Source organism: Rhinoraja longicauda, chromosome 2 (assembly GCF_053455715.1).
Source record: "Rhinoraja longicauda isolate Sanriku21f chromosome 2, sRhiLon1.1, whole genome shotgun sequence".
NCBI lineage: Eukaryota > Metazoa > Chordata > Chondrichthyes > Rajiformes > Arhynchobatidae > Rhinoraja > Rhinoraja longicauda.
In genome coordinates this window covers 18,614,914-18,641,933 of record NC_135954.1, presented here as the reverse complement: position 1 = coordinate 18,641,933, position 27,020 = coordinate 18,614,914, and the positions used below count along the sequence as shown (strand labels likewise).

General features: G+C 41.9%; 1 protein-coding gene across 2 annotated transcripts in view; it reads left to right on the top strand.

Annotated features, from left to right (window-relative positions):
• The first annotated feature begins 394 nt into the window (after positions 1-394).
• Positions 395-27,020, top strand: part of nkd2b (NKD inhibitor of WNT signaling pathway 2b) — a 141,182-nt gene continuing 114,556 nt past the window's right edge. For both annotated transcript variants that reach the window (XM_078415699.1, XM_078415692.1), the window contains exons 1-3: positions 395-788; positions 975-1,001; positions 1,247-1,368. In XM_078415699.1, the coding sequence (XP_078271825.1) occupies positions 764-788; positions 975-1,001; positions 1,247-1,368 (174 nt within the window). In that variant the 5' untranslated portion in view covers positions 395-763. The remainder of the gene's footprint in view (positions 789-974; positions 1,002-1,246; positions 1,369-27,020) is intronic.

The window sequence follows — 27,020 nt, the reverse complement described above, 5'->3', positions numbered from 1 at the left end:
CTCGAGCCGAAACGTTGGCCCATTCATCCCTTCTCTCCTGAGATGCTCCATGTCTCCGCTGAGTGACTCCAGCTTTTTTTTTTGTTGTGTTGTGTCTATCTTCGGTTTAAACCAGCGTCTCTGCAGTCCGTTCATCCCTTCCCTTCCTACACAGAGTTCAGAATATCGCAGTTCTCAACATTGTAGCACATTTCAGCTGCAAATTTTTTTTGTTGTTGTTGTTGAAATGCAGTGGAATAAAACGTCCTTAAGAAAATAAGACGCCAAGTGTGGTCCCCTTGCCAGATAATGCCGAACGTGCAGAGAATGTGTACATTTGGAACGTGTTTTTTTGGTGAGAGCTCAGCACTCGACTGGTCGCGTCTGCAAGAGCTGAAGTGGTTGGAGCATTGGATTCAAAGGGGGGAGAGCCTCGCACTTTAAAGTGCCGCCGAGAGTGAGTGAGCTTGCAGCTTTTTCATGTGGTATCAGTGAGAGGGGAGAGCAATGCACTCGAGCATGCCTCGCTTCGCCGTCCCAGTCGCCCTGTGACAGCTCTGCTGGAAACTCTTTCAAGAAGATACTCCTCCTTTCGTTTGGCGAGAGCTTTCTTTGTACTTGTGGGATTAATATTATTTGGCTTTTTTTCTTCTTCGTGTTTTTTGTTTTTTGTTGCTCACTCTTCCTTCCCCCCGCTTCGACAAAGGAAGAATTACAACCAGAACTCCAAATGCTTTTCTCGGCGAGGAAACGAAGGAGAAACTATTAAAGCAGCTGCTTGAAAATGGGCAAGCTTCAATCTAAACATGGTAGGGGAATTAAAAACTCATCCCACCCCACCACGGGCGCATACACGTGGGGGGCTGTTCGTATTTTCGCAAAGGGGGTGGGGGGGTGGGTTTCTAATTTAGAGATCAGGTCATTTGAAAATGAAACGCGCCACCTTTACTAACTTTTATTCATTTGTTTTTACATGGCTCGATTGAAACTGGCAGCTTGCAAGCGGAGAGAGAACCCTGAAGGTGAGATACCCTCCCTTTGAACGATTTTATTGACCAATTAATCTAGATGGGAATAAAACTGTTCAAGTTGATTTCACCATCGCCTTTTTTTTAAAAAAAAATGTGTTTTTGGTTTTTAAAAAACCTTCTGTCGCGTTTCTTGCAAATGTGTGTTTCTTGCGACAGTTTTCATCGGTTTTGTAACTCTCTGCTTCAGCTCTCCCTTCACCGTGTTTGTGTGTGTGTGTGTGTGCGCGTTTCTGCAGGAGACAGTTTCGTGACGAACGCCTATCCGAACCGCCAGGGTTTGGAAGAGTACGACGGGCAGAGAGCTTCGAATGTGGTCCCGGAGCAAGCGAAGCAGCGAGGATACAAACCACTCTCCACGGTAATAGACCAACCTAGCCCTAGCCCAGCCTGGGTACTGTGAAATACCTCCATCCACATGTGTACACACTCCAATACACCCGGCCGGCCGGCCGTGCATTCTTTGTTGTTGTTGTAAATTCCACTTTCCATCTGCGTTTTTTATTTGTTGCAAATGTTTTTTTAATTAGCAAACATCGTCTCTGCTTGTAGCGTTGTTGTAACTGGGATACGCTTCAGTCTGAAGAAGGGTCTCGACCCGAGAACGTCACCCACTCCTTCTCTCCCGAGATGCTGCCTGACCCGCTGAGTTACTCCAGCATTTTGTGAATAAATGCCTTCGATTTGTACCAGCATCTGCAGTTATTTTCTTATACACTTCGCCATCTCTGCGCCAGTCAGTCTCTCTCTCTCTCTCTCTCTCTCTCTCTGCGGAGGATCTGTCCTCCCCTCGGCTTCCAGCTTTATCCCTGCCTCGCTCGCTTCCAGTGATTGCGAGTGGCTGGCTGGCGGCTTTTTTCCTCCCCTATCAGTTTATTATTATTTTTTGTTCTGGCCTGGGATTGTGCGGGAGCAGGGGAGAGGAGCCCCGATGTGAATCTGGGACCTGCACCATCTAGATCAAACCGATCTCACTATATATATATATATATATATATATGAAAATAACTGCAGATGCTGGTACAAATCGAAGGAATTTATTCACAAAATGCTGGAGTAACTCAGCAGGTCAGGCAGCATCTCTGTATATATTTTTTTACGGTCTGCCTTCCAGGCATGTTTTCAGACGCGGACACCCTTTGGAACATCGATCCAGTCTAGAGAAACAATTCTCCCAATGGGAATTATTAGCCCCGTCTATTGAGAACCAAATTTGAATGATTTCGACATTCACCGAAACTAATCCAATTACAAATCTGCCCTGACTCCTAAATCACCTAAATTGTAGGGATTTATTTCGAACAAGAAGAGGTTCGGTTTAGGTAGGGGGGTGGCTACATTATTGGACTCTCAGCGAGAGTTCTGGACCATCCGTCCAGTTTAAATACCACCACTGTGGCTGGGGAGTTTACGTTAAATAATTAAATTAAATTAAAGCTCGTCTTAGTACGTGTAACAGCGAGGCCAAACGGATTCATTGGTTGGCTCGGTGCTGTTCTCCAGGGAAGGATGTCTGCCATTCCTATCTGGTCTGCCCTTTTGTCAGTCAACCAATTCTTAATTACCTTTTCAGTTCAGCAGCAAATAGGCAGAGATAATCGAAGCCAGGTGTCATTGCCAGTGATGCCCCGTGTCCTGTGAACAAATGGAAATCCGTTGCAAGCACGGATTTAACTTTCCATTTGATTTCCATACCAAAGCAGCATTGCAGTTGTGAGGCTTCGACACTGTATCAGAATAGGACATGGAACGGCACAGGGCAGGAACAGGCCCTTCGGCCCCCAATGTTTTTACTGCTGTGTCTGATGGCCAAATTAAATTCATCTTTTTGGCTGCATGTGATTCATACATTTTCATGTGCCTTTCTGAAAGCCTCTTGAATGCCATTATGGTATCTGCTGCCTTCACCACCAACCCTGGAGGTGGATTCCATCCACCTATCACTCGGTGTACTAGAGGGTTTCCCCCTCTGAGGTGAAAGCGATATCCTCTAGTACTTGACATTTTGACCCTGGGGAAAAAAATATTCTTAACTGTCTCTCCTATCTGTGCCCCTCATAATTTTTGTAAACTATCAGTTCACCCCTTAACCTCCGATGCGCTAGAGAAAACAATCCAAGTTTGTCCAACCTCTCCTTGTAGCTAATATCCTCTAATCCAGACAACATCCTTTTTAGATTTAGATTTAGAGATACAGCGTGGAAACAGGCCCTTCGGCCCACTGGGTCCGCGCTTCCCAGCGATCCCCGCACATTAACACCATCCTACACCCTCGGGACAATTTTTACATTTGCCCAGCCAATTAACCTACATACCTGTACGTCTTTGGAGCACACTACGTTTAGAGAAACTACTTCTGCATCCTCTCCAAATCCTGCCTGTAATGAGGCAATCAAAGTCCTATAAAGATGGCAGCACGGTGGTGCAGCGGTAGAGTTGCTGCCTGACAGCGAATGCAGCGCCGGAGACTCGGGTTCAATCCTGACTACGGACGCCGTCTGTACGGAGTTTGTACATTCTCCCCGTGACTTGCGTGGGTTTTCTACGAGATCTTCGGTTTCCTCCCACGCTCCAAAGACGTACAGGTTTATAGGTTAATTGATTGGGTAAATGTAAAAAAAATTGTCCCTAGTGTGTATAGGGTAGTGTTAATGTGCGGGGATCGCTGGGCGGCGCGGACTCGGTGGGCTGAAGGGCCTGTTTCCGCGCTGTATCCCTAAATCTAAAAATTTTTTTGTTGACTTCCTGACATACTCTGCCCTGACCAATGAAGGCAAGCAAACCATATGCCTTCTTTATCATTCTATCTACCTATGATTGGCCCTCTTGGGGAGCTATGGACTGAGATCCTGAGATCCCTCTGTACATCAATGTGGTTAAGGGTCTCGCCATTAACTCTATACTTTTCCATTAGGATTCCACTAAAGTCCATGTAGACAACATCCACTGCTCTAGCCTCATCAAGCAAAATCTACTGCCCCACCCTCATCAACCACTGTAAACAAGTAGAGATCCTATTTGCTAGTGGAGCGGTTGCATTATTGTATTTGTGGCCAGAACTCTAGATGATTGATCCAGAGACCCAAGTTCAAATGCCTCCAGAGTTGCAGAGGAAAATACATAAACAATTACATTAAATGTTACTATGAAGTTACCATTATGTTCTTTGTGTGTGTATATATACAAACACAACAGAAAATGTTGTAAATAGTCAGCAGGTCAGGCTGCACCTGGGTGAAGAGAAAACGAGTTAATGTTTTGTGTCGAATGTTAACTCTGATTCTCATGCCACAGATGCAGGCCGACCTGCTGAGTATTTCCAGCATTGTCTGTCCTTATTTTTGTTGTTGATCCCCAATTCAAAGGGCTGGGTGAAAGGGGAAACAATTAAAGGAACAGGGACTGGTGGGCAGGGCAAATGGGCTTCAGTGGAATAATTACAATGCAATTGTTGCTTATGTGACTGGGCTGTTCCAACAGGAACCAAGGGTCTGAAAGCTTTTGAGAAGTTCATACATTGTAGGAGCAGAATTAGGCCATTCGGCCCATCGAGTCTACCCCACCATTCAATCATGGCTGATCTATCCCTCCCTCCTAACCCTATTCTCCTGCCTTCTTCCCATAACCCCTGACACCCGTACTAATCAAGAATCTACCTATCTCTGTCTTAAAAATATCCATTGACTTGGCTTCCACAGCCTTCTGTGGCAATGAATAATGATAACATGCTCCGTGGAATTCTCTGCCTCAGAAGGCGGTGGAGGCCAATTCTCTGAATGCATTCAAGAGAGAGCTAGATAGAGCTCTTAACGATAGCAAAGTCAGGGGGTATGGGGAGAAGGCAGGAACGGGGTACTGATTGAGAATGATCAGCCGTGATCACATTGAATGGTGGTGCTGGCTCAAAGGGCTGAATGGCCTACTCCTGCACCTATTGTCTATTGTCTATTAAAGTGACTACTCTGAGAAAATGAATCCGAGTGTTCATGAACTAATTAAGAGAAAAGTTTGACTTGATCACGATTGAGGAATGATATGTGAAAGTTGATATCTGGTATCAGCAGCTGGATTGGCCAGTTTAAACCCAATGTGAACACATCATTATGGAATGGAAAGAGCTGGATATTGCTTTGATGCTATCAGTAAAATGATTTTTTCTTTGCCATCTAAACTATTCATAAATACTGATATGGTCACTGATTTAGTTATGAAATATGGTACATTCCTCAGTTTCACATTCCGTTTATTTTATTAAAAGGCATTTATTCCGTATTCCACCCTAAATTTATTTCTATATTTACTTATCTTTTTGTCTTCAATCAATGCAATGGGTTTTTCATAATCCATCTCTTCCTGATTTTAAGTACCCTTATTAAATCATGCTCCTATTCTGATTTCTCCCATTTCTTTCATGTTTCTATGTCTTTCTGCTAGACAGTGTTCCTTTGGCTTCTTACTGTATTCTCTGTACCACTGACTTTAGTATCATCTGGAAATTCTGACACTTACTTTGATAGTAAATCAAAATCATTATTGTAAGTAATAGGTAGTTGTGGAATCTGATCATGTGGTGCACCACCTTTCACATCCAACTACCGTTCTTTATTCCTGAACTGTTTCTGCACTTGTAAACATACTTTAATCATATTTGCTATTGTATTATCTTTTTTTCAATAATTTATTTGTTAGTCTTTCCAGAGGTTCAGTAACCACAGCATTGAAAATACATTTGGGCAGGTACACGGAAAGGAAAGTTTTATAGGAATGTGGGCCAAATGCAGGCAAATGGGACTGGCTTTGGTGATGCATCTTGGTTGGCATTGATGAGTTGGGCTGAAGGGCCTATTTCTGTGCTGTATGACTCTATTAACCACTTCCGTAATGTCCAATAATTGCACAGTAAAATTCCAACCACCTGGCACCCTTGAGATTTTGGTACTGGACTAGCAGTTCCTCTAGACTATTGGATATTATTTATTATACATACTGGACTATTGGATATTATTCCTTATTACTTGGTATGCTTTTTTAGATGTTAAATTATAATTTGGTGGGTCAAATTCCAGCTCTGATTTAAAAACATAGAAAATAGGTGCAGGAGGAGGCCATTCAGTCCTTCGAGCCAGCACCGCCATTCATTGTGATCTTGGCTGATCATCCACAATCAATAACCCGTGCCTGCCTTCTCCCCATATCCCTTGATTCCACTAGCCCCTAGAACTCTATCTAACTCTCTCTTAAATCCATCCAGTGATTTGGCCTCCACGGCCCTCTGGGGCAGAGAATTCCACAAATTCACAACTCTCTGTGTGAAAAAGTTCCTTTTCACCTCAATTTTAAATGGTCTCCCCTTTATTCTAAGCTTGATAATTGTCAAATGATTCCTTCAATCCAAGTAAGGACTGATTTTGGTCAGATTAACTCTAAATTTGATTTCACATTGCTCGAATGGCCTCTCCACAGGTTGGCATTCTCAAACAACAATTTGTTCTGTACCTTTTCATACCGCTAGTCTCCCTCTCTCCTGACTCAGTCTGAAGAAGGGTCTCGACCCGAAACGTCACCTATTCCTTTTCTCCAGAGATGCTGCCATACCCGCTGAGTTACTCTAGCATTTTGTGTCTATCTTTAGTCTCTGCAGTTCCTTCCTACACATAGGATTTTGGAATAGATGGATTAATGGATTATTGGATTTTTGCTGTATGCTGAAATCAATAGACGCTTGATAATTGTCAAATGATTCCTTCGATCCAAGTAAGGACTGATTTTGGTCAGATTAACTCTAACTTTGATTTCACATTGCTCGAATGACCTCTCCACAGGTTGGCATTCTCAAACAACAATACAATGAATTGTAAATGGCATTTACTGCTGCTGAATCAGTTGTTTACCTTTATTCCACATAATGGATATCAGTATGCAGAGTCTTTGTGTGATTGCTTAATAAAGCAACTCGCTTGTCAGCTGATTGACAGGAAAGTGGTAACTTTTAAGCTCTCCTGAGGCAGACCTGATTGATGTATAATTGCTACAGAGGGGTCAATGGGAATTCTGAAATGTTCTAGCCAATATCAACCAGGAAGCTGGCATACCATTAAATATGTAAGATTAGCTTGGCCAGCAATATTCTTGGAAATCTTCCTTAATGCTCTCTTGTGATTCAAGCCAGAAGAGAAATGCTTGGCATGGGGAAGGCTTGGCCATGCAGTGCTTTGGAGGGGAGAGAGTGAGAGATTGTAATGGAGAAGTCTGCATTTAAAAAAAAATCCAGGGTTTAAAGACTTGAAGGTAGAGTTGCAATAGTGGAATTTTTAAATCTCGGTGATGTCTGAGGCAGGAATTGGAGGACTGCAGATATCTTCATAAGTCATAGGTGCAGAATTAGGCCACTCAGCCCATCAAGCCTACTCTGCCATTCAGAGTGGTCAAGGGAAATGGTGATAAAGGAGAGGCATCAGTGTGCACGTGGAATTAAACACAGTGTTCTGATATGGTAACACCAAGGGACAGATTGCAGTCCAGAAGTATGAGGGAGTCGAGGATTATTCTGAGGACAGCGAAGAGTCCAAGTGGGGATGGTTTGGAAGCTATTACCTGCGATTGAATAGGAAGAATACAAGTACGTGAGTATAGTCTCACTGAGCTGAATGACATTGGAGGCTGAGAATTAGGTCAGTTATGGCAATAGCAGAGAGGTCAAGAAGCACAAGGAAGCCTATCTTGTCTTTGTTATCATATCTGAAGGCATATCTGACATTGACGGGTGCGGTTTCTGTATTGTCACATGCATGGAAACCTTGAGGAGTTTCTAGAACGGGTTACTATGGAATTCAGAGACGACCGACTTGAGCTGCTGAGGAGCTTCAGGCCATCTTTTATCACAACTTGCTTTGCTACACAGCTTTCACCATGGATTGCCTCAGACTAGGGAGTGATACTGCTCAGTAAGTTCCCATTTACCCATCTCGTTTGCAATCATCACATTGGCTATTTATTGACTGTCTTTACCTGTACTCAGCTGAGTCAAAGTTGAGTCTAGGGCGGCACGGTGGCACAGCGGTAGAGTTGCTGCCTTACAGTGAATGTAGCGCCAGAGACTCGGGTTCGATCCTGACTACGGGCGCCGTCTGTACGGAGTTTGTACGTTCTCCCCGTGACCTGCGTGGGTTTTCTCCGAGATCTTCGGTTTCCTCCCACACTCCAAAGACGTTAATTAGCTGGGCAAATGTTTTTTTTTTAATTGTCCCTAGTGTGTGTGTAGGATAGTGTTAATGTGCGGGGATCGCTGGGCGGCGCGGACCCGGTGGGCCGAAGGGCCTGTTTTCGCGCTGTATCTCTAAATCTAACAAAATCTAAAATCTTGTCCCCGCTCTAGTTGATTGCATACAATTTGGCAGCAATATAAATGCTCCTTTTAAGAGCCTGACATTTGAGAGTACAATGGTGGCAGAACTGTCTGCGTTTTCCAGAATTTAGTTTGACGCGGCAGTATTAGAATATCAGAGAGTGAAGATGTACTCTGAAAACAGGAATTTGAATGCAATCTGCGCTAATAAATTCTAAGCAAACCACAAACTGCTGGAGGAATTCTGCGGGTCAGGCAGCATCTGTGGAGGAAATGGCCAGACAATGTTTTGGGTTGGGACACTTTTGGAAGAAGCATATCGACCCAAAGCATTGTCCGTCCATTCCCTCCACAGATGCTGCCTGCCCTGCTGAGTTCCTCCAACGCTTTGTGTTTTGATCAAGATTCCAGCAGCTGCAGTCTCTTGTGTCACAAAAAAACTGAACATCATTGCACCAGTTTGAATGATGCTTAAAATGGGATTTAGTGTGATTAATAAAATAAGTCGTTACTAACCCCACATATTATGTTATTAAGAGAACATTATCCCTTTGAAATTATTTCCTAATTTTTATTTACATTTCAGTTGTAGGATAAGCCTTTATTTTGACTTGCAAATTATTCTGATGTACATAGAAAATTTGTGGTTTGCAATTTTGAGCATAAGCAAAAATACTAGTACTGTATATGTAACTGAATGTTGTATTGCACTGTTATAATTTTGTTAATAATTCTGACTTTGAATGATCTGTCATTTTTCTGAGCCAGCAGTATACCTTCTTACTGCCATTTTTTGTTTTAAAAAATCCACCTGGAACTTTCTTTACTATACCCATTCTCCACATATCTTGTCTCGAGCTGATGAAAGGAAAGATATTTAAATGCAAAGAGCGAAATTGTTAGGGGTTAAATAGCCTGATATTGTAACATTAAGCAACACCGACTTTGTTTCTGCTCAAGTACTGTGGGCACTGTAGAAACAGATGGACCCTGAAACACTGCCACAAGTGGAGCAGAAGGTGCTTGATAGTGTGCGTGGTTTGGAATGCTATCGATGTAATAGTCAGAGGTTCGCGTTGGTGTCCTGGCCAATATTTACCCCTCAAAAATACCCATATGATTCGACCATTATCACATCACTGTGTGTGAGATCTTGCATCCCAGTCAGTAAAGCATTTTTTAACGTACAATCACTGGAAAACGGCAGACAATTTGTGCACAAGTGCATCCCGCAAACGGCATTGTGATAACCATCAGATAATCCGTTTGGTGATTGTGGATGGTTCAGTATGGGGCCAGGACACTGTGTTATTTATTCACTGTAATGTTAGTTGGATTATCAATTTCTAAATAGCATGGTGGCAGCTTAAATACTGAGTAAAAATGAGGGGAGGAAGTAGATGAACGGACAAGAAATAGGAGAAAAAAAGGAAATACCAACAAAATGATTGCTATCCTTGGCACAGCCAGTTTCAAAAAGATTAAAAACAAATTTCAACATAAGAATTCTGCAAGCAATTGGATCTGATCAGTAAAATCTTGCTGAACGAGATCCGATGTGGTATTTGCATAGACTGATTAGTCCGTACAAAGGCAAGATTTTATCTGTGGCTCTCTCCAGAAGTAATGACTTGCAAGCTCGTTTTCAGATTTGTCTTTGAATTTGGATATTGTTCAAGTCTCAAGCTGTTCCTAATTTTTTATTTTTTTTTAAACCTGGTCTAAATGAGGTAACTTTACTGAACTATAATTTAGTTTCAAAGATTAAAAATTCTCATGTTCTGATGGTAGTTTTTAAACTAGTTGAATGGAAACTTTCCAGCCAGTGACAGAACCACACTTGATTCTGATCAACGGTTCTTTTGCCTTCTAATTAAGCACTACCTCCTGGCTGCCAGCCACCTTTGAGGCTACCGTTGCTAGAGGTTAAATGGGAGAACAGTACATAATGGGCTGAATGGCTCCTTCCAAGTTTGTGCACCAACTTGTTCAAAGAGGAATCCAACTATTCTCAATCATTCAGAAGGAACTGCAGATGCAGCAGACAAAATGAGTAGGAAAGAACTGCAGATGCAGACTGAAGAAAGGTCTCAACCCAAAACATCACCTATTCCTTTTCTCCAGAGATGCTGCCTGACCTGTTGATTTATTCCAGCTTTTTTGTCTATCTTTAGTCTCAATCATTTGCTCTTTTCTCAACAGTAGGAGTAGTTTCCTTAGTGTAATGTGTTCATGATATTGAACAACTCCAATCAAACCTCTGCCATAGCCTCCTTAGTGCTAAGGAGAATAATCCTAGCTTTGTCCTGTCGGTGGAACTATGATCCATCATTGTTGAAACATTTTTCGTAAACTCCTTCAAAACATTCTTCAACTCTGGAGGCAGGCTTTGGCCCTGATTCCAAAATGGAATATCTGCCTCTTTGTTCTCTCAGCCCCCCTGTTTAAACTGGGTCTTGCCTTCACCTCAATCTACTCTTGCTGGTTGCTCATACAACCTTCAAGCACAACTTCACAACTCTGTCAGGGAGACAGTTAGCCAGTGTTTTGGTGAAGTACTATCACAGACTGATGGAAGACCTCTGCACTGACCTGCCAATCCTAGAGACTTTAGTCAAATTAGGAAGGAATTAGGAATATTTTATTGTCACATGTGACTAGGCACAGTGAAATTCTTTGCTTGCATACACAATGTATACAAATTACAGGCTCTTGTTGCCTTCAGAAAGCAAATTTTGGTCAAAATCATTGTTCCAGACTATGATCCGCTGAGCCATTTTCAGTGTTACATGATAAGGGAATAATGTTTATTGCAAGATAAAGCCAGTAAAGTCCGATTAAGGATAGTCTCAGGATCACTAATGTAGATAGTAAGTAGTTCAGGACTGCGCTCTAGCTGAGGTAAGATGATTTGGTTGTCCGTTCACAGCTGGGAAGAAACCATCCCTGAATCTGAAATTGTGCGTTTTCACACTTCTATACCTTTTGCCCGATGGGAGAAGATGGAGTGGCCAGGGTGCGACTTGTCCTTGATTATACATGCCGTCTTTGAATGAATTAATATGTATGACAATACTCCTAAGCCTTCAGCTGAATACTGCAACATCCTCATTTGAAGAACCTGTTAATAGCCCAAATTTAATCTTAGTTGCTGATCTTAACTTTTTTGTTTTAAAGCAACTCGGCAAAAATGTTTTTTAGTTTTAATGATTAAGCATGGAAACAAGTCCTTCACCCCACTGTGCCCATGCTGATATATTGATGACCCGTTCTACGTTACCCCACTTTCTTTTGTCAGAATAATGATAATCTAAATAGTGTTAAAGTGTTGCCTTGGATCTGCTTAATGCCCAACTATGTCTCATGGATAGCATGCTGAACTTCATAACAGAAAGTTTTTGTCTAACTGTTTAACTCTCATAGGAATCAGAATCCAATGTTGACTTAATTCTGGATATTCTGAAGGGAGGAGGTTTGAATTATCTTCTTTAAAAAGTCGTGTAAAGTATGTTTGTCTGGCGGAATTACTGACGTAAATTAGTCTTATTCTGTAACTATCCTCCAATAAATCTTCTCAGTTAATCTGATTACTGAGCATAAGAATTTTTATCACCCTATCCCAGTCTGCTTACTTTTCCGGCCCCATTCAAGGATGTCTCAAGGGTAAATTCATTCCTCGGTTGCATTGTTGTCTTTGAGCTAATTTGGGCCGGCTATTCCTTTGCCACGGGGATGGGTACAATCACTAAATTAAATAACTTTACAGCATTTTCTCTTTAATACTTGATTATCAAGTGGTGAACCAAGGTAAATAAACAGAGTTTGATTAACAAGAAATTGCAGGTGCGCAACCTCATAATCTGTTGAAACATTTAATACCCTGTTGCATTTGACTTGCAAATTTGGAATTCTTCAATTTCCAACAGAATCCAAATAGCTGATCAGGTGAAAACATTTACCTCTACTACCAACTGTTAGTAAATCTGATATGTAACCTGTTCTTGAATAGAATGCTAAGTTTGCACTTTGGGATATGCATATCAGTGATCATCGATCACTACAGAATATTTACAATTCTTGAGGCGGCTTTTTGACCTTCTGTGAACAAGCCAGTTGGAAAAGAGTCATCCAGTCTAATCCCTCCTTGGTCCTGCAGGTCATGGCTCTTCAAGTACACATAATACTTTGGGCTATATTTAGGGTTTCGTTCTATTCCGCTCTTAAGGATGAAACATCTAGAATGGGAAAAGCTCCTTCCCCAAATTCTCTTCGAATCTGTGGTCCTGACCTTTAATCCCGCTGTTCAGGAAAACAATTCCTTCCATTGACTCCATGTAGGCTCCTCAATTAAGTGTAGACTTGTCCTTCTGTTCCAAAGAAAAACAACCCCAGATTCATCCAGTCCTTCCTCATACCCTTGACTTTCCAGTCCTGGGAACATTTGTGTAAATCTCTTCTGCACCCTGGCCAAGGCATTCATATCTGTCAAATAGAGTGACCGATTAAGAATTGTTTGAGCCATGTCTTAACTGGTGTTACATGCAATTTTAATATAATGTCTCTGCCTATGTTTTATCATTTTTAATTTTTAATTATATCTATGAAAGGTGTGAAGAGCATAACTTTCAGTCGGAGTTCATAGTGTTCAGGAGCAGAATTGGGCCATTCGGCCCATCAAGTCTACCCCACCATTTAATAATGGCTGATCTATCTTTCCCTCTCAACCCCATTCTCCTGCTTTCTCCCCATAACCACTGACAACCTTACTAATCAAGAATCTATCAATCTCTGCCTTAAAAATATCCATTGACTTGGCCTCCACAGCCTTCTGTGGCCAAGAATTCCACAGATTCGCCACCCTCTGACTAAAGAAATTCCTCCTCATCTGCTTTCTAAAGGTAGTAATGTGTAATTGTTTGTACCCCGTCAAAGAGTCAGCATAGGCATGATGGACAGAATAGCCTTGTGTTGTAAGTTTCTATGATTATTTTTAAAACAAAAGGAACGTGTAACAGGGAGAGGTTGAATGACACAAAATGATGGGTATGATGATTAAGATCAAAGAGAACTAACAGTGGAATTAGTCAAAACAAAAGAAAGTGTAAAAAAAACAGCCCAGGAACTGAGGTACAAAGCTCTATTTGCTGGAATCTAAACCAAAAGAAGCTTGAATAACAGCTTCTCATCTTCAAACTGCGGTTGACAACACCACCAGGTAACCCGTCTCTCCAGTTTGTTGCAGAAATCATGAAAAGTTGTCAATCTATAATTTTGGATCTATCTTTCTCTCTGTGCAGTTGCTGCTTGACCTGCTGGGTATTTCCTGCTTTTGAGTTGGATTTCCGGCAGCTACAGTGTTCTGGATTTCTCCATTCTGTTTTTCCTCTGTCCTCGTTCATCTTGCCCTCTTTACATCGCCAGACAGATCAGATGTAATTAACAAACCTTCAATAGACACAAAAAGCTGGAGTAACTCGGCGGGACAGGCAGCATCTCTGGAGAGAAGGAATGGGTGACGTTTTGAGCCGAGACCTTTCTTCACCCTCTTTAGCAGTCACGTCTGTCTCTTTATCTCCATTCTCCCACATACTTCCCTTTGTTCATTCCATCCCTATCCCTTCTCTGAAACTTGAGATGTTTTCTAACTTTTCGTTGTATGAGAGGTCATCAAGGTGAAACATTTGTACTGCTGTTTTTTCTTTCCACTGGTGCTGCCTGACCTGGGTGTTCTGTTTTTATGATAGCTAATGTCCCGCATCAAAAACATGATCAATGATATAACCTTTCCTTGTAAGTTTGGTTTAGGGCTGAACATTGGTGAGGATGGCAGAATGCAGTTTAGTTTAATATTGTCACTTGTACCAAGGTACAGTGAAAAGCAAATCTCCTACACTCTTCTTTAAACTCGTACTGAGGGAATTCTTTTTAGCTTTTGGTTTTAGAGATACAGCGCGGAAACAGGCCCACTGAGTACGCGCTGACCAATGGTCACCTGCACACGAGTTCTAGCCTACACCTTGTGGACAATTTACAGAAGCCAATTAACCTATAAACCTGCTTTTCTTTGGAATGTGGGAGGAAACCGGAGAAAATCGACATGGTCACAGGGAGAACGTTCAAACTCCGTACAGATAGCACCCATAGCCAGGATCTAACCCGGGTCTCGGGAGCTGTAAGGCAGCAATTCTACTGCTGTGCTGCTGTGCTGCCCCCAATATTGCTACATTTTGGCGATACAGCATGGAAACAGGCCCTTCGGCCCACCGAGTCCATGCTGGCCAATGATCACCCATTCACACTAGTTCTAATCCCACCTTCGCACAGACTCCCAAGAAACCTGTGGGTTCTCTTTCATCATCTGAGGATTAGGTGAGGTATTTGGTGTCCACTTAACATCTAATCTGAAAGATGATACTTTTTAAGCGCAGCTCCCTGTGTATTACAAATAAGATTTGGGGCTCCTATCTTGGGAATAGAACTTGAACAGATGATCTTACGATTGTACATGCTTCAGTTGTGAGTTTGCTAATCGCCTTAGAATTGGCAGAACATATGTACAGGGTAGGGTTTATTAGCTCAACAACAACCTGTACTTAGCCTGCATCTGCATCTTTCAATGTCAGCAAAACATTCTCCTGGTGCTTCGTAAGGATAAAAAAAGATACTTGATTGTGTTAGGAGATATCACAACTTGGTTAGACGGTTAGATTTTGACAAGAATCTGGAGTTAGAGAGATAGAGAAGCTTAAAGAGTGGATTCCAGGGTTTAGGATGTTTTCAATTGAAAACTTGGCCGCTAATGTTAGAGATCCTCCAGTGGTCAAAATTGGAAGAGAATAAACGTGTGTTTTGGGCTGGAAGAAATTAATCAGAAGTCATTGTAGGTCAGTAAGCACAGAAGCTCCAGATGAATTGAACAATCTGGATATATGGAGAAGAAACTCGTTGTTGTTTTACATGCACTGCTCTTGTGTTTCAATGAGAGCGAAGAGTCTGTTCTGTCTGTACGCAATTGATAATTCTTATTTAGAACTGGAGGCTTGTTTAGTTCAGTTCATCAGTGGGACAGTAAACTTGGGGAAAATAGTCTATTGTCCCTGTTGGGCAGAAAAGTTTCTTCATTTTGTTAACTGTAGTTTCTTAGTTCCTTTTTCTGAATTGTGCATCTGTTCAATTGTTGGCATTGTTCCACGTAACTTGCATACATTATTGGAAAAATAATTACTGTCTAATTTAATTACTGCCTACTTTAATCTTCCCCTGACTGGAAAAAAAACTTCCTTTTGAGCTTTTTTATCTCGTGTGATTATGCCTTCTGGTTGTACACAATCAACCACTTAGATGCAATGTTTGTGCAACTGTTACTTCATAAATAACGTCATTAAATTGCATGTATTTAACTCACCAGATGTAGTGGTACTTGCTTTGATAGATTAAAAAACATAACAAAACTTGTGTTTCTTATCTCCACCACTTTCACTTGGCTCTTTTATAGTTTTGAAAGGTTTTAAATGCATGTGGAAAGGAAATATGGTCTCCCCCCAAAGGTTAATGTGTTAATAGTGTTAAATACTATGAAGGGATTGTAATGTGGTGACTTTATTGGGATATATTTGAGAAGGGGATGAGGGTATTTTTTGCAAGCAGTTCGGTAATTGGATTCCACAGCTGCTCCACATAAAGATCAAAGAGCCTTGAGAGGAGAATTATTCCGGGTTACTCCATCACTTGAATGGCAGTATCCGGCCAGAACCATCTGCTCCACCTTCTGATCCAGAAAGTTTAAATTAAAAGCTTTAAGTTGAGTGGACGAGGGAGTTGTATGTATCATTTTTTTAAAAGATTAGTTTCCCTCTGATGGATTTTTTTAAGTTATGAGGGGTGCTTGGAGAACACCTAGCTAGGATTGTTATTGAGCTGAATTATACACAACTCTTGTAAAGTAGTATACAATCATGAGAGGAATAGATGGGGTGAATGCATCCAGAACCAGAGGATAAAGGCTTATGGTGCGAGGGGTAGAATTAATGGGAACTTGAGGGGCAGATTTTTCACATAGTGGGTGGTGGGTATATGGAGTAAGCTGCCACAAGAAGCAGTTGAGGCAGGCAAAAACATTTAAAAGACATTTGACATGTACATAGATCGGAAAAGGTTTCAAGGAATATGAGCCAAATGTGGGTAAATGGTGCTAGCTTTGATGGGGAATCTTGGTCATCATAGATGAGTTGGTCCGAAGGGCCTGTTTCCATACCGCATGACTCTCTATGATTCTTGCATTTTCAAGAAAATTGTTTGGAAAGCTAGTTTTTATCTCAAACCTTGTGCATTGGAGCTTTAAATTACATTGCCCATCCCAAAATACTCTCTGAAGTGCATAACAAAAGTTTTCTGTTAATGGGTTTTCCCATGGGAAACATTTTACAAATACAGTGCAATGGGTCATAGATTCCTAGTCATACAGCATGGAAATGAGCCCTTCGGCCCAATTTAAGAACTTGCCCTTGCCGACCAAGATGCCCCATCTACACTAGTCCCATAATCCTGTGTTTGGCCCAAATCCTTCTAAATCTTTCCTATCGATATGCCCATCTAAATGTCTTTTATATGTTAAATATTGTTATGGTATAAGGTGTGTTATTCCGACTAATGTCCACAAATGTTCCCAACTGCTAGTTCAGTGAATGCTAGCTCACATTCCACCGTGCCAGGGGTTATTGGGAGAAGACAGGAGAATGGGGTTAGGAGGGAGAGAGAGATCAGCCATGACTGAATGGTGGAATAGACATGATGGGCCGAATGGCCTAATACTACTACTATTCCTTATGACCTTTAGTGATGTGAGAATTTAAATTTAATTTTGTGCTCAATTAATGTAGATGTCTTTGGAAAGGATGGCATTTATTTTCTGTCCTAATTATCCTTAAGCATTTCAGAGGGCCGTATTGACCAATGTTTTGTGTTACCGTGCATGTGTTACTTTAAGAATGGAATCTCCCTGACTTTGTTGTGTCCCAACGTGATGAGATTTTGAACTGCAATTACAATTGTCGCATATAAACGTGTTTGGCAGTATTTTTTAAATTCAAGATTTATTTAATGACTTGAGTCTAAATTCCACAATTGCTACGGTGCTATTTGAATGATTGTCTAGATCAATAATTCCTGATAATTGTCTGTAAACTTCCCAACTATGCTACTGTAACCTTGTGCTTATTTATTTTAAAAAACACTTTTTTTTTTGCAATAGTGATCATGAGATTCTTATTCTTTTTACATTTAAAAACTGAAGAGTTGTTGTCTTTTATTTTTGAGAAGCAAACTTCATTTTATCCAATTTTGACCTAAAACTATATGTGGCTTAAGCCCTAAACCAATGTTGGTTGATTTGTAACTTCCCTCTGAAATGGTCTGGCAAGTCATTGTTATGCTATTTGTTTTGTCTATTTGACCCATCCTCTGTTATTGATGTACAAGTAAAGAGAAGTATTTAAAAAAAAATTGGTGTAGTCCTTTGAGCAATTCTTTAAGTGAAAATTGAACAGGGTAAGTTCAGCAGCCCCCTGAGGTACTTTGCTGGAGAGTACAGTGCAACATCTCGCATGTCACTTTGAATCAAATAGTCTGACCTATCAAAGTTTTTACTGGATATTTTAGAAGCTGGCTTCTCTTTGCTGTATATATTGACAGACATTACCCAGTGCTCTTCTGCAGAATTTTGGTATTTCCATATTTTTGCGTTCGGAATTCACTTGCAACTCAAATTTGTTTTGAAACCAAGCCAGCTTCAAATGAATTGATTCAGGTGTAGACACAATCAGCAGCATTCAGATGTTGAGATGATGGTGATTGCTTTACGGAGTAGTTATGAAGTCGGGAATATTTTGCATGAACTTTGTATTAGAGCTAAATGCAAAGTAGTGGAGGAAGCCTGCAGATCATGCGGCATCTTGGGAGGGAATGGCCAAGCAACGATTTGGGTCAGGACTCTTCCTCAGGCTGTTGGACACGTGTCTGTAGGAGCGACTAAGGGTCAAGACATGGTGGAACAGCAGGACAGCAGCAGAAATCACAGAGGGGAAATCCACAGTAACTGTTTGAAGATGTGTCCCGATCCAAACCGGCGCCTGCCAATTCCCTCCACAGATGCTGCCTGCCTCCAGTACTTTGTGCTTTGCCCAAGATTCCAGCATCTGTAGTTTCTTGTGTCTCTTTGTGCTAAAACTAAATAGGTATCAACTTTGGCTTGAACTACAGTTGTGAAAGGGGCAGCAAGGTATTAGCCTTGTGTGCCATCAGCTGTGCAGGTTATAACAAATAAGGAGAAGATAAAATAAGGAGAAGGCAAAATTAGAGCACATGGTATTGGGGGTAGGATACTGATATGGATAGAAAATTGGTTAACAGACAGAAAGCAAAGAGTGGGGATAAATGGATCCCTTTCAGAATGGCAGGCAGTGACCAGTGGGGTACCGCAAGGCTCGGTGCTGGGATAGCAGCTATTTACAATATACATTAATGACTTGGTTGAAGGGATTAAAAGTACCATTAGCAAGTTTGCAGATGATACAAAGCTGGGTGGTAGTGTGAACTGTGAGGAAGATGCTATGAGGTTGCAGGGTGACCTGGACAGGTTGTGTGAATGGGCGGATGCATGGCAGATACAGTTTAATGTCGATAGGTGTGAGGTTATCCACTGGTGGTAAGAATAGGAAGGCAGAGTATTATCTGAATGGTGTCAAGTTAGGAACAGGGGACGTACAATGAGATCTGGGTGTCCTAGTGCATCAATCACTGAAAGGAAGCATGCAGGTACAGCAGGCAGTGAAGAAAGCCAATGGAATGTTGGCCTTCATAACAAGAGGAGTTGAGTATAGGAGCAAAGAGGTCCTTCTGCAGTTGTACAGGGCCCTAGTGAAACTGCACCTGGAGTACTGTGTGCAGTTTTGGTCTCCAAATTTGAGGAAGGATATTCTTGCTATTGAGGGCGTGCAGCGTAGATTTACTATGTTAATTCCCGGAATGGCGGGACTGTCGTATGTTGAATGACTGGAACGATTAGGCTTGTATACATTGGAATTTAGAAGGATGAGAGGGGATCTTATTGTAACAAATAAGATTATTAAGGGGTTGGACATGTTAGAGGCAGGAAACATGTTGGGGGAGTCCAGAACCAGGGGGCCACAGTTTAAGAATAAGGGGTAGGCCATTTAGAACGGAGATGAGGAAAAACTTTTTCAGTCAGAGTTGTGAATCTGTGGAATTCTCTGCCTCAGAAGGCAGTGGAGGCCAATTCTCTGAATGCATTCAAGAGAGCGCTAGATAGAGCTCTTAAGGATAGCGGAGTCAGGGGGTATGGGGAGAAGGCAGGAACGGGGTACTGATTGAGAATGATTAGCCATGATCACATTGAATGGCGGTGCTGGCTTGAAGGGCCGAATGGCCTACTCCTGCACCTATTGTCTAGTGTCTATTGACAATTTTTGGGGGTCCTGTTGTCTAAATAGTAGGCACCTTATGACATGCTCCTAACATTGAAATGTGCTTTATGAAATACTTTTGTAGTGTGTTACCATGTGTATGTTACTTATCATTAACACCCTGCTTCTCAGTGCTTCAATCATGGCTGATCAAGTCAAGTCAAGTCAAATTTATTTGTCACATACACATACACGATGTGCAGTGAAATGAAAGTGGCAATGCCTGCGGGTTGTGCACAAAAAGAATTACAGTTACAAATAGTAACTATCTGTCCCTCCTAACCCCACTCTCCTGCCTTCTCCCCATAACCCCTGACACCCGCACTAATCAAGAATCTATCTCGGCCTTAAAAATATCCATTGACTTGGCCTCCACAGACTTCTGTGGCAAAGAATTGCACAGATTCACTACCCTCTGACTAAAGAAATTCCTCTTCATCGTCTTCCTAAAGGATCATATTTTAATTCTGAGGCTATGACCTCTAGTCCTAGACTCTCCCACTAGTGGAAACATCCTCTCCACATCCACTCTCTCCAACCCTTTCACTAATCATGTACTAATAGTGTGACGACTGACCAAATAGCTTCTTTCAGTGTTCGGGAATGCAGTTTTGGCCAGGATGCTTGTTCTTCTTTGCTATTTTCATGGGATTTTATATCCACACATAAGGAGTGTTTTATGCTCAAGTATCTGAAATGCAACAGTGAATGTACAACTTCTGACTCCAACAGAGGTTCTGCTTCTGAATTAAAACTGACACCTGTGTCTATCTAAAGCCTCACTAGGGGGAGTAACTAGGTTTAGTGATCAATTATTTTGATTTGACTTAATCAAAAATAACTGCATTAAACTTTTCTTGGGGGATGCATCCCACAGAAACTAAAGACTCCAAAAGACTGACTTTTCTCCAAGTATTCTCTAGACTTGCTGGGAACATTTATCCAGACTTTTCAGACACACACCCTTCAGTTTCAATAGTTATCAGTAGATCCAGGATTTTGCCATAATAATAATAATAATAATAAATTTTGTCATATGTAGGTTGGCACAGGGTCAACTGTACAATGAAATGTATTTGACAAGACAACGGGTCACCTCAACAGTAATATTCCAAGGATAAATAAGTTTTAAAAAATGACATTAGTAAGGTAAAAAGACAACATTGAAAATAGGTAAAAAGACAATATTAAAAATAATCAACATATATGATTTGAAATGTGTTTGAGTTCAGAAGCCTGATGGTAGAAACTGTCTTAAGTCTGGTGGTACGCGCAGCCATGCTCCTGTATCGTCTGCCTGACGGTAACAAGGAGAACAGCCTGCGTGCTGGGTGGCTGCGGTCCTTGATGATGCTGCGTGCCTTCCGCAGGCACCGCCAGTAGAAATTGTCCAGAATGGCCGGGAGACAGTTGCCAGTGATGTGCTGTGCCATCTTCACCACTCTCTGTAGTGATTTGTGGCTGTGGGCAGAACAGTTCCCGTACCAGACTGTAATGCAGCCCGTCAGCAGGCTCTCGATGGTGCATCTGTAGAAGTATGTGAGGATGCCGACGTTCATGCCAAACTTCCTCAGTCTTCTCAGGAAAAGGAGGCGCTGGCGGGCCTTCTTTGTTATTGTGTCCGTGTGCAGTGTCCAGGAAAGGTCCTCGGTGATGTGCACACCGACCGAGGAACTTAAAGCTGCTGACCCTTTCAACCTCAGCATCACCGATAAATGCCATAAGTGCCTTTTCATGTCTTTTTTGATGATTTCAGCAAGATAATGCCCTTTTCATGATCGAGTGCCTAAATCAGCTTTTTTTTTACCGTGTTAACGTAACCTACAAGAAAATTTCCACCACTGGGGCGAAACTGGGTGCTCCACCATCAGTTGTTCATTCATGGGTAGTGGACGAGGCCCCAGTCTTTTGCAGTCAGGCTGTAAGTGGGTGTTAAGTGGTGATTGGAGAGGGGTGGGTGGGAAAAGGTCCAGTGTTTTCAAACTGGAGTCAGGCTGTGATTAGGTGTGAAGTGTTGGTATGGGAGGGGGGAGGGGGTACCAGGATTAAGTTTCTGTTTATTGAACCTGCAGTAGAACTCATTCAGGTCGTTGGTCAGCTGACGATTGTCCAAGGAGCAGGGGGTTTTCCTCTGTAGCTTGTGATTTCTTGCAAGCCCTTCCAAACTGAAGAAGTGCCATTAGCTGAGAATTTGCTCTTCAACTTCTCAGAGTACCTTTTCTTGGCAGCTCTGATTCCTGTTCTCAGCTTGTACTTGGCCTGCCTGTAGAGGTCTGCATCCCTACTCCTGTAGGATCTATCCCTGCAAGCGTCAAAATGCCTAAAGTCAACCCAACGCCTTGTAAAACACTGAACGATTTGATGAGAGTGTACGGGAGTGATATATTCTCTACAGACAACTGTGTGCTGTTTTGCAAAGCATGTGAGAAAGCAGTGAATCATGAGAAGAAATATTTCGTCTCCCAGCATGTACAGACAGCTAAACACAAGTCGGCAGCAGAGAAACTGAAGGCGTGAAATACGCAAGCTTGTCTCCTCACTACATTTACTGCTGGCTCCAGTCGCAAATCTGAGTTTGAGTGATCAGTGCAAGGCATTCATTGATGCTGGAATACCACTGTGGAAGTTGGAAAACAAATCTCTCGGAGGTTTTTTAGAGAAATACACAAAGGAACATATACCGAGCGAGTCATCATTACGGAAAAATTATGTTGACAGCAACTTCAACATTGTTGTGCAGAAAATTTGAGATGAAGTGGCATGCAACAAAATATGGATCTCAATAGACGAGACAACCGATGCTGTGGAGAGATATGTTGCCAATGTGGTCATCGGTACACTGGAGGCAGGTCAACCATCAAAGGAGTATTTGTTGACATCGGAAGTATAGGAGAAGTCAAACTGTTCAACTATTGCTCAGTTGTTTACGTCTTCACTTGCTGTACTTTGGCCAGAAGGTATAAAACACAAGAATGTTCTTCTGTTTGTGACTGATGCAGCTCCATACATGAAAAAAGCTGCTCGTGCTCTTAAAGTTTTATTCCCCAAAATGTTGCATTTGACATGCTTAGCTCACGGACTCCATAGAATTGGCAAGCACATACATTGCTTGTTTCCAAATGCTGATCGCCTAGTTTCCAATGTCAAGAAAATCTTCCTTAAAGCACTGTCACATGTGCAGTTCAAGGAAATGGCACCCGAGATTCTACTACCTCAGGCGATGTAGGTAAAGACAGTCAAGGAAAATGTGAGAGAGTGATTTTAGGTAACAAAGGTCTTGAAGAAATACAAAACATAGCTAAAGTTCTCAAAGGTAGTTAGTATGCACAAGATATCGACATGAATATAGAGTCTGTAGCTTGTTTCGGGTATGCACCAGTGACCTCAGCTGGGGTAAAAAAAGGTTTTTCACAACTGAAGCATATTCTGTCTGACAGACGGCATAGTTTAACACCAGATAATTTGAAAAAAATGCTAGTAATTATGTACAACTAGGCAACTTTGGTCATGTAATGTAGTATACCTTTATATTATCATTTTTAACCATAGTTGATGGTGGAAATACATGCCTTTTTATGCCTTTTTGTCAATAAATTCCTTTTTTGTGCCTTTTTTGTAATTTTATTATGCCTACTTGCCTGCTTATTTCAGAGATTTTTAGCGCCTAAATATCCTGGCTCTAGTTATCAGACAAGGGATTTTTGGAAGCTTGTCTGCAGTGTGAATTCTGGGCAAGTGAGAAATTGTGAGAATCTGCAAAATGGTGCCCTCTGTTCTGCTGCCATCATTTGGGTCAGCAACATATCCACGTGGGCATCAAGAGAAACAAAGCAAAGTGGGCGGAAGCTTTTCAGCCCCTTGTGCGTTTTGTTCCGTTCAGTAAGATCTCTTGCCTCTATGCCATTTTCCTGCATTAAATTTTATTCCCTTAGTATCTGAAAATCTGAAACCCTCTAGCCACCTTGATACGCTTCAGCGATTCACTACCCTAGGTGAAGAAATCTCTTTTCATCCCAGTCTTGAATGGTTGACTCTCTGTGACTCCAAACCCTTAGCCAGGGGAAGCCATACCCCACCTGTGAAGAATTGAATTGAATAAATTTTATTTGCCAAATATGTGTACATACAAGGAATTTGCCTTGGTGCTTTGCTCGCAAGTAAAAACATGACATACAGTAAACAATTAAGAATAAAGCATTATAATTTAAGCATGTGAAGAATGAAATAAAATACCAGAGCAAAAGGAGGCTACAGACGTTTGGTTGTTGAGTAGAGCTATTGCTCGTGGAAAAAAAGCTGTTTTTATGTCTCGCTGTGGTGACTTTGACAGTCTTGAGTCGACTTCCAGAGGGAAGTGCTTCAAAGAGTTTGTGGACAGGGGTCAGAGATGATCTTACCCGCTCGCTTCCTGGCCCTTGCGGCACGGTAGCGCAGCGGTAGAGTTGCTGCTTTACAGCGAATGCAGCGCCGGAGACTCAGGTTCGATACTGACTACGGGTGCTGCACTGTAAGGAGTTTGTACGTTCTCCCCGTGACCTGCGTGGGTTTACTCCGAGATCTTCGGTTTCCTCCCACACTCCAAAGACGTACAGGTATGTAGGTTAATTGGCTGGGTAAATGTAAAAATTGTCCCTAGTGGGTGTAGGATAGTGTTAATGTGCGGGGATCGCTGGGCGGCACGGACTTGGAGGGCCGAAAAGGCCTGTTTCCGGCTGTATGTATATGATATGATATGATATGATACAGTTCGTCATTGGGGGAAGGTTGCAGCCAACAACCTTCTTGGCTGATCGAACGATGCGCTGCAGCCTCTTGATGTCATGCTTGGTGGCTGAGCCAAACCAGACCATGATGGAGAAGGTGAGGACAGACTCAATGATGCAGTATAAAACTGGACCATCATTGCCTGTGGCAAATTGTGTTTTCTCAGCAGCCGCAGGAAGTACATCCTCTGGGCCTTTTTGACTGTGGTGGCCTCCTGTTTAAGGTCCCTGGAGATGATGGTTCCAAGGAACTTAAATGATTCCACATATGTGACTGTGGTGTTGTTGATGGTGAGTGGGGGGAGGGGAGGGGAGGGGGAGCTCTCCTAAAGTCTACAATCAATTCCACTGTCTTAAGAGCTTTGAGCTCCAGGTTGTTGTGAAGGCACCAGGACGCCAGCTGTGGTGTGTTTCAATGGGATTGCCCCTCATTCTTCTAAATTCAAGGCAGTAAAGGCGACATCTGCTGAATCTCTCCTCGTACGACATTCTCACCATCCCAGGCATTGATCTGATGAACATTTGATTTACTTCTATTGCAGTATTGTCATTCCTTTTGACTGCACAATCAGAAGATTCCAAGTGAAATCTCGACAGGTCCCTTTATGGTTGGAGCAAGATGTACTTGTATTCAAATACTCTTGAGTGAAGACATTTACTTCCTAATAACTTTAATGGGAACATTTATGATGGCCTGATTGTAAACACGTAGAGTCTTTCCATTGACTAGATAGCACGCAACAAAAAGCTTTTCCCTGTTGCTCAGTGCATGTGACAGTAATAAACTAAACAAGAAATTTCAGGCACACATCCCTTCAGTTTCAAAAGGTATCAGATGTAGTATTGTTGGGAGTTTGATGAATAATTATCTTAGTAGTTGGCTTGCTATTGTTCTGTTTGCCCTTTTCTTAACCAATATCATGGTCCTCCTTTCCTGAATTCTGGAGTTGTCCCAATCCTCAACTTGCTGCTTTTTTTGACAATGTTATAAGCTTTTTCCTTTGATCTAATGCTATCTTTAACTTCTCTTGATAGCCGGAGCTGGATGTAAACAATGTATTATTTCTTTATACAGGCATCAGCAGTGTGTTATCTTTTATCTGTACATCTGAAATTACATGGTGTAATATTCTCTGGAGCTGTGGAAATTGGAATTACCTTGCGTAATGATAAATATCTTGATGTTTAAACCTGTCACTGGTTAAGTACCAGAACAGACAAAATTAATGGTTCTTGGTTCGAGTCCAAATACTGTACACTTGGTGGATTAGTGTTTGATTTTTTTTTTCCGCTTGGAATGCATTGGTTTGATTTCCCTTTTGTGCTTTGTTTTGTACTTGGAGACATTACCGTTGCTTTCTGTATTTATTTAGTGCCTGAAGTGTGGCAGTTAGTGAGGCTGTTTGAGGGTTGGGGCAGGAGAAGTGAATTGTATCTGTACTTGTGCAGTTAAATAATTTTTCTTATCGCGAAACTCCAAACAAAGCACAAGGGCTGCACCGAACTTCATTACCTCCCTGCCCCAGAGGTTTCACTGCAAGCCTCCTTGCTGGTTAGCAACCCTGGTCTCCACTACCTGGATGGTTAGTCTGACTCAACCCCTGGGTAGGAAAACTGCTCCTGAAGTGGTGGCTGGTTTGTGTGGGCTTAAGATTACTGTTGGACGTCTCTCCAACATTTAGGTCTCTCCTCCCTAGAACTTCCTGGAATTGGACTTCACTCCAAGTTTTTCACGCTGAAAGGCAAGAATTCCATTCTGGATCCCTGATTAATGTGGTAAAGCAAATACCACTTGAACTCTCTGCCCTGTGCTACTACAAATGTTTCTGTATTGCATTAGATGTGTGTTTAGCTCTTGACGTTCTGCGGTAGGACATCACCTGGCATGGGCTCATATCTCTATACAAACTTCCTTGCTTGTTTTTAAATCTGGCTTTGAAAATATCGCAAAAGTTTTCCACTTGCCAAGTTCTGAGCTGGAACTTGTCCTTTTTATCTGTTCCAGGGATTTCTTCTTGCGTTTGGAAATGACAGATTTTTAAGTTCCGTCTTGTTCAATGTAAGCAAAATGAAAAGGGAGTGCGGCTCAAAACTTCGAACTAATCAAACCTAAATCAGGGTCAGAAATCCAGCTCTTCAGTCTGATTATATTTAAACAAATAAAAATGATCAGCAATGGCAGTGAAATGTTATGAAATGTGATCCAAAAAATGCTGCTTGAAATAATGAAGCAAATTCAGTTGTGTCTGGGAATCAGTTAAATGTTTGAAGGACAAACAATAATTGGGCCTCGGGTAAAGGTCATAAGTGATAGGAACAGGTTTGGGCCATTCGGCCCATCAAGTCTACTCTGCCATTCAATCATAGCTGATTTATCTCTCCCTCCCCACCCCATTCTCCTGCCTTCTCCCCATAACTCCTGACA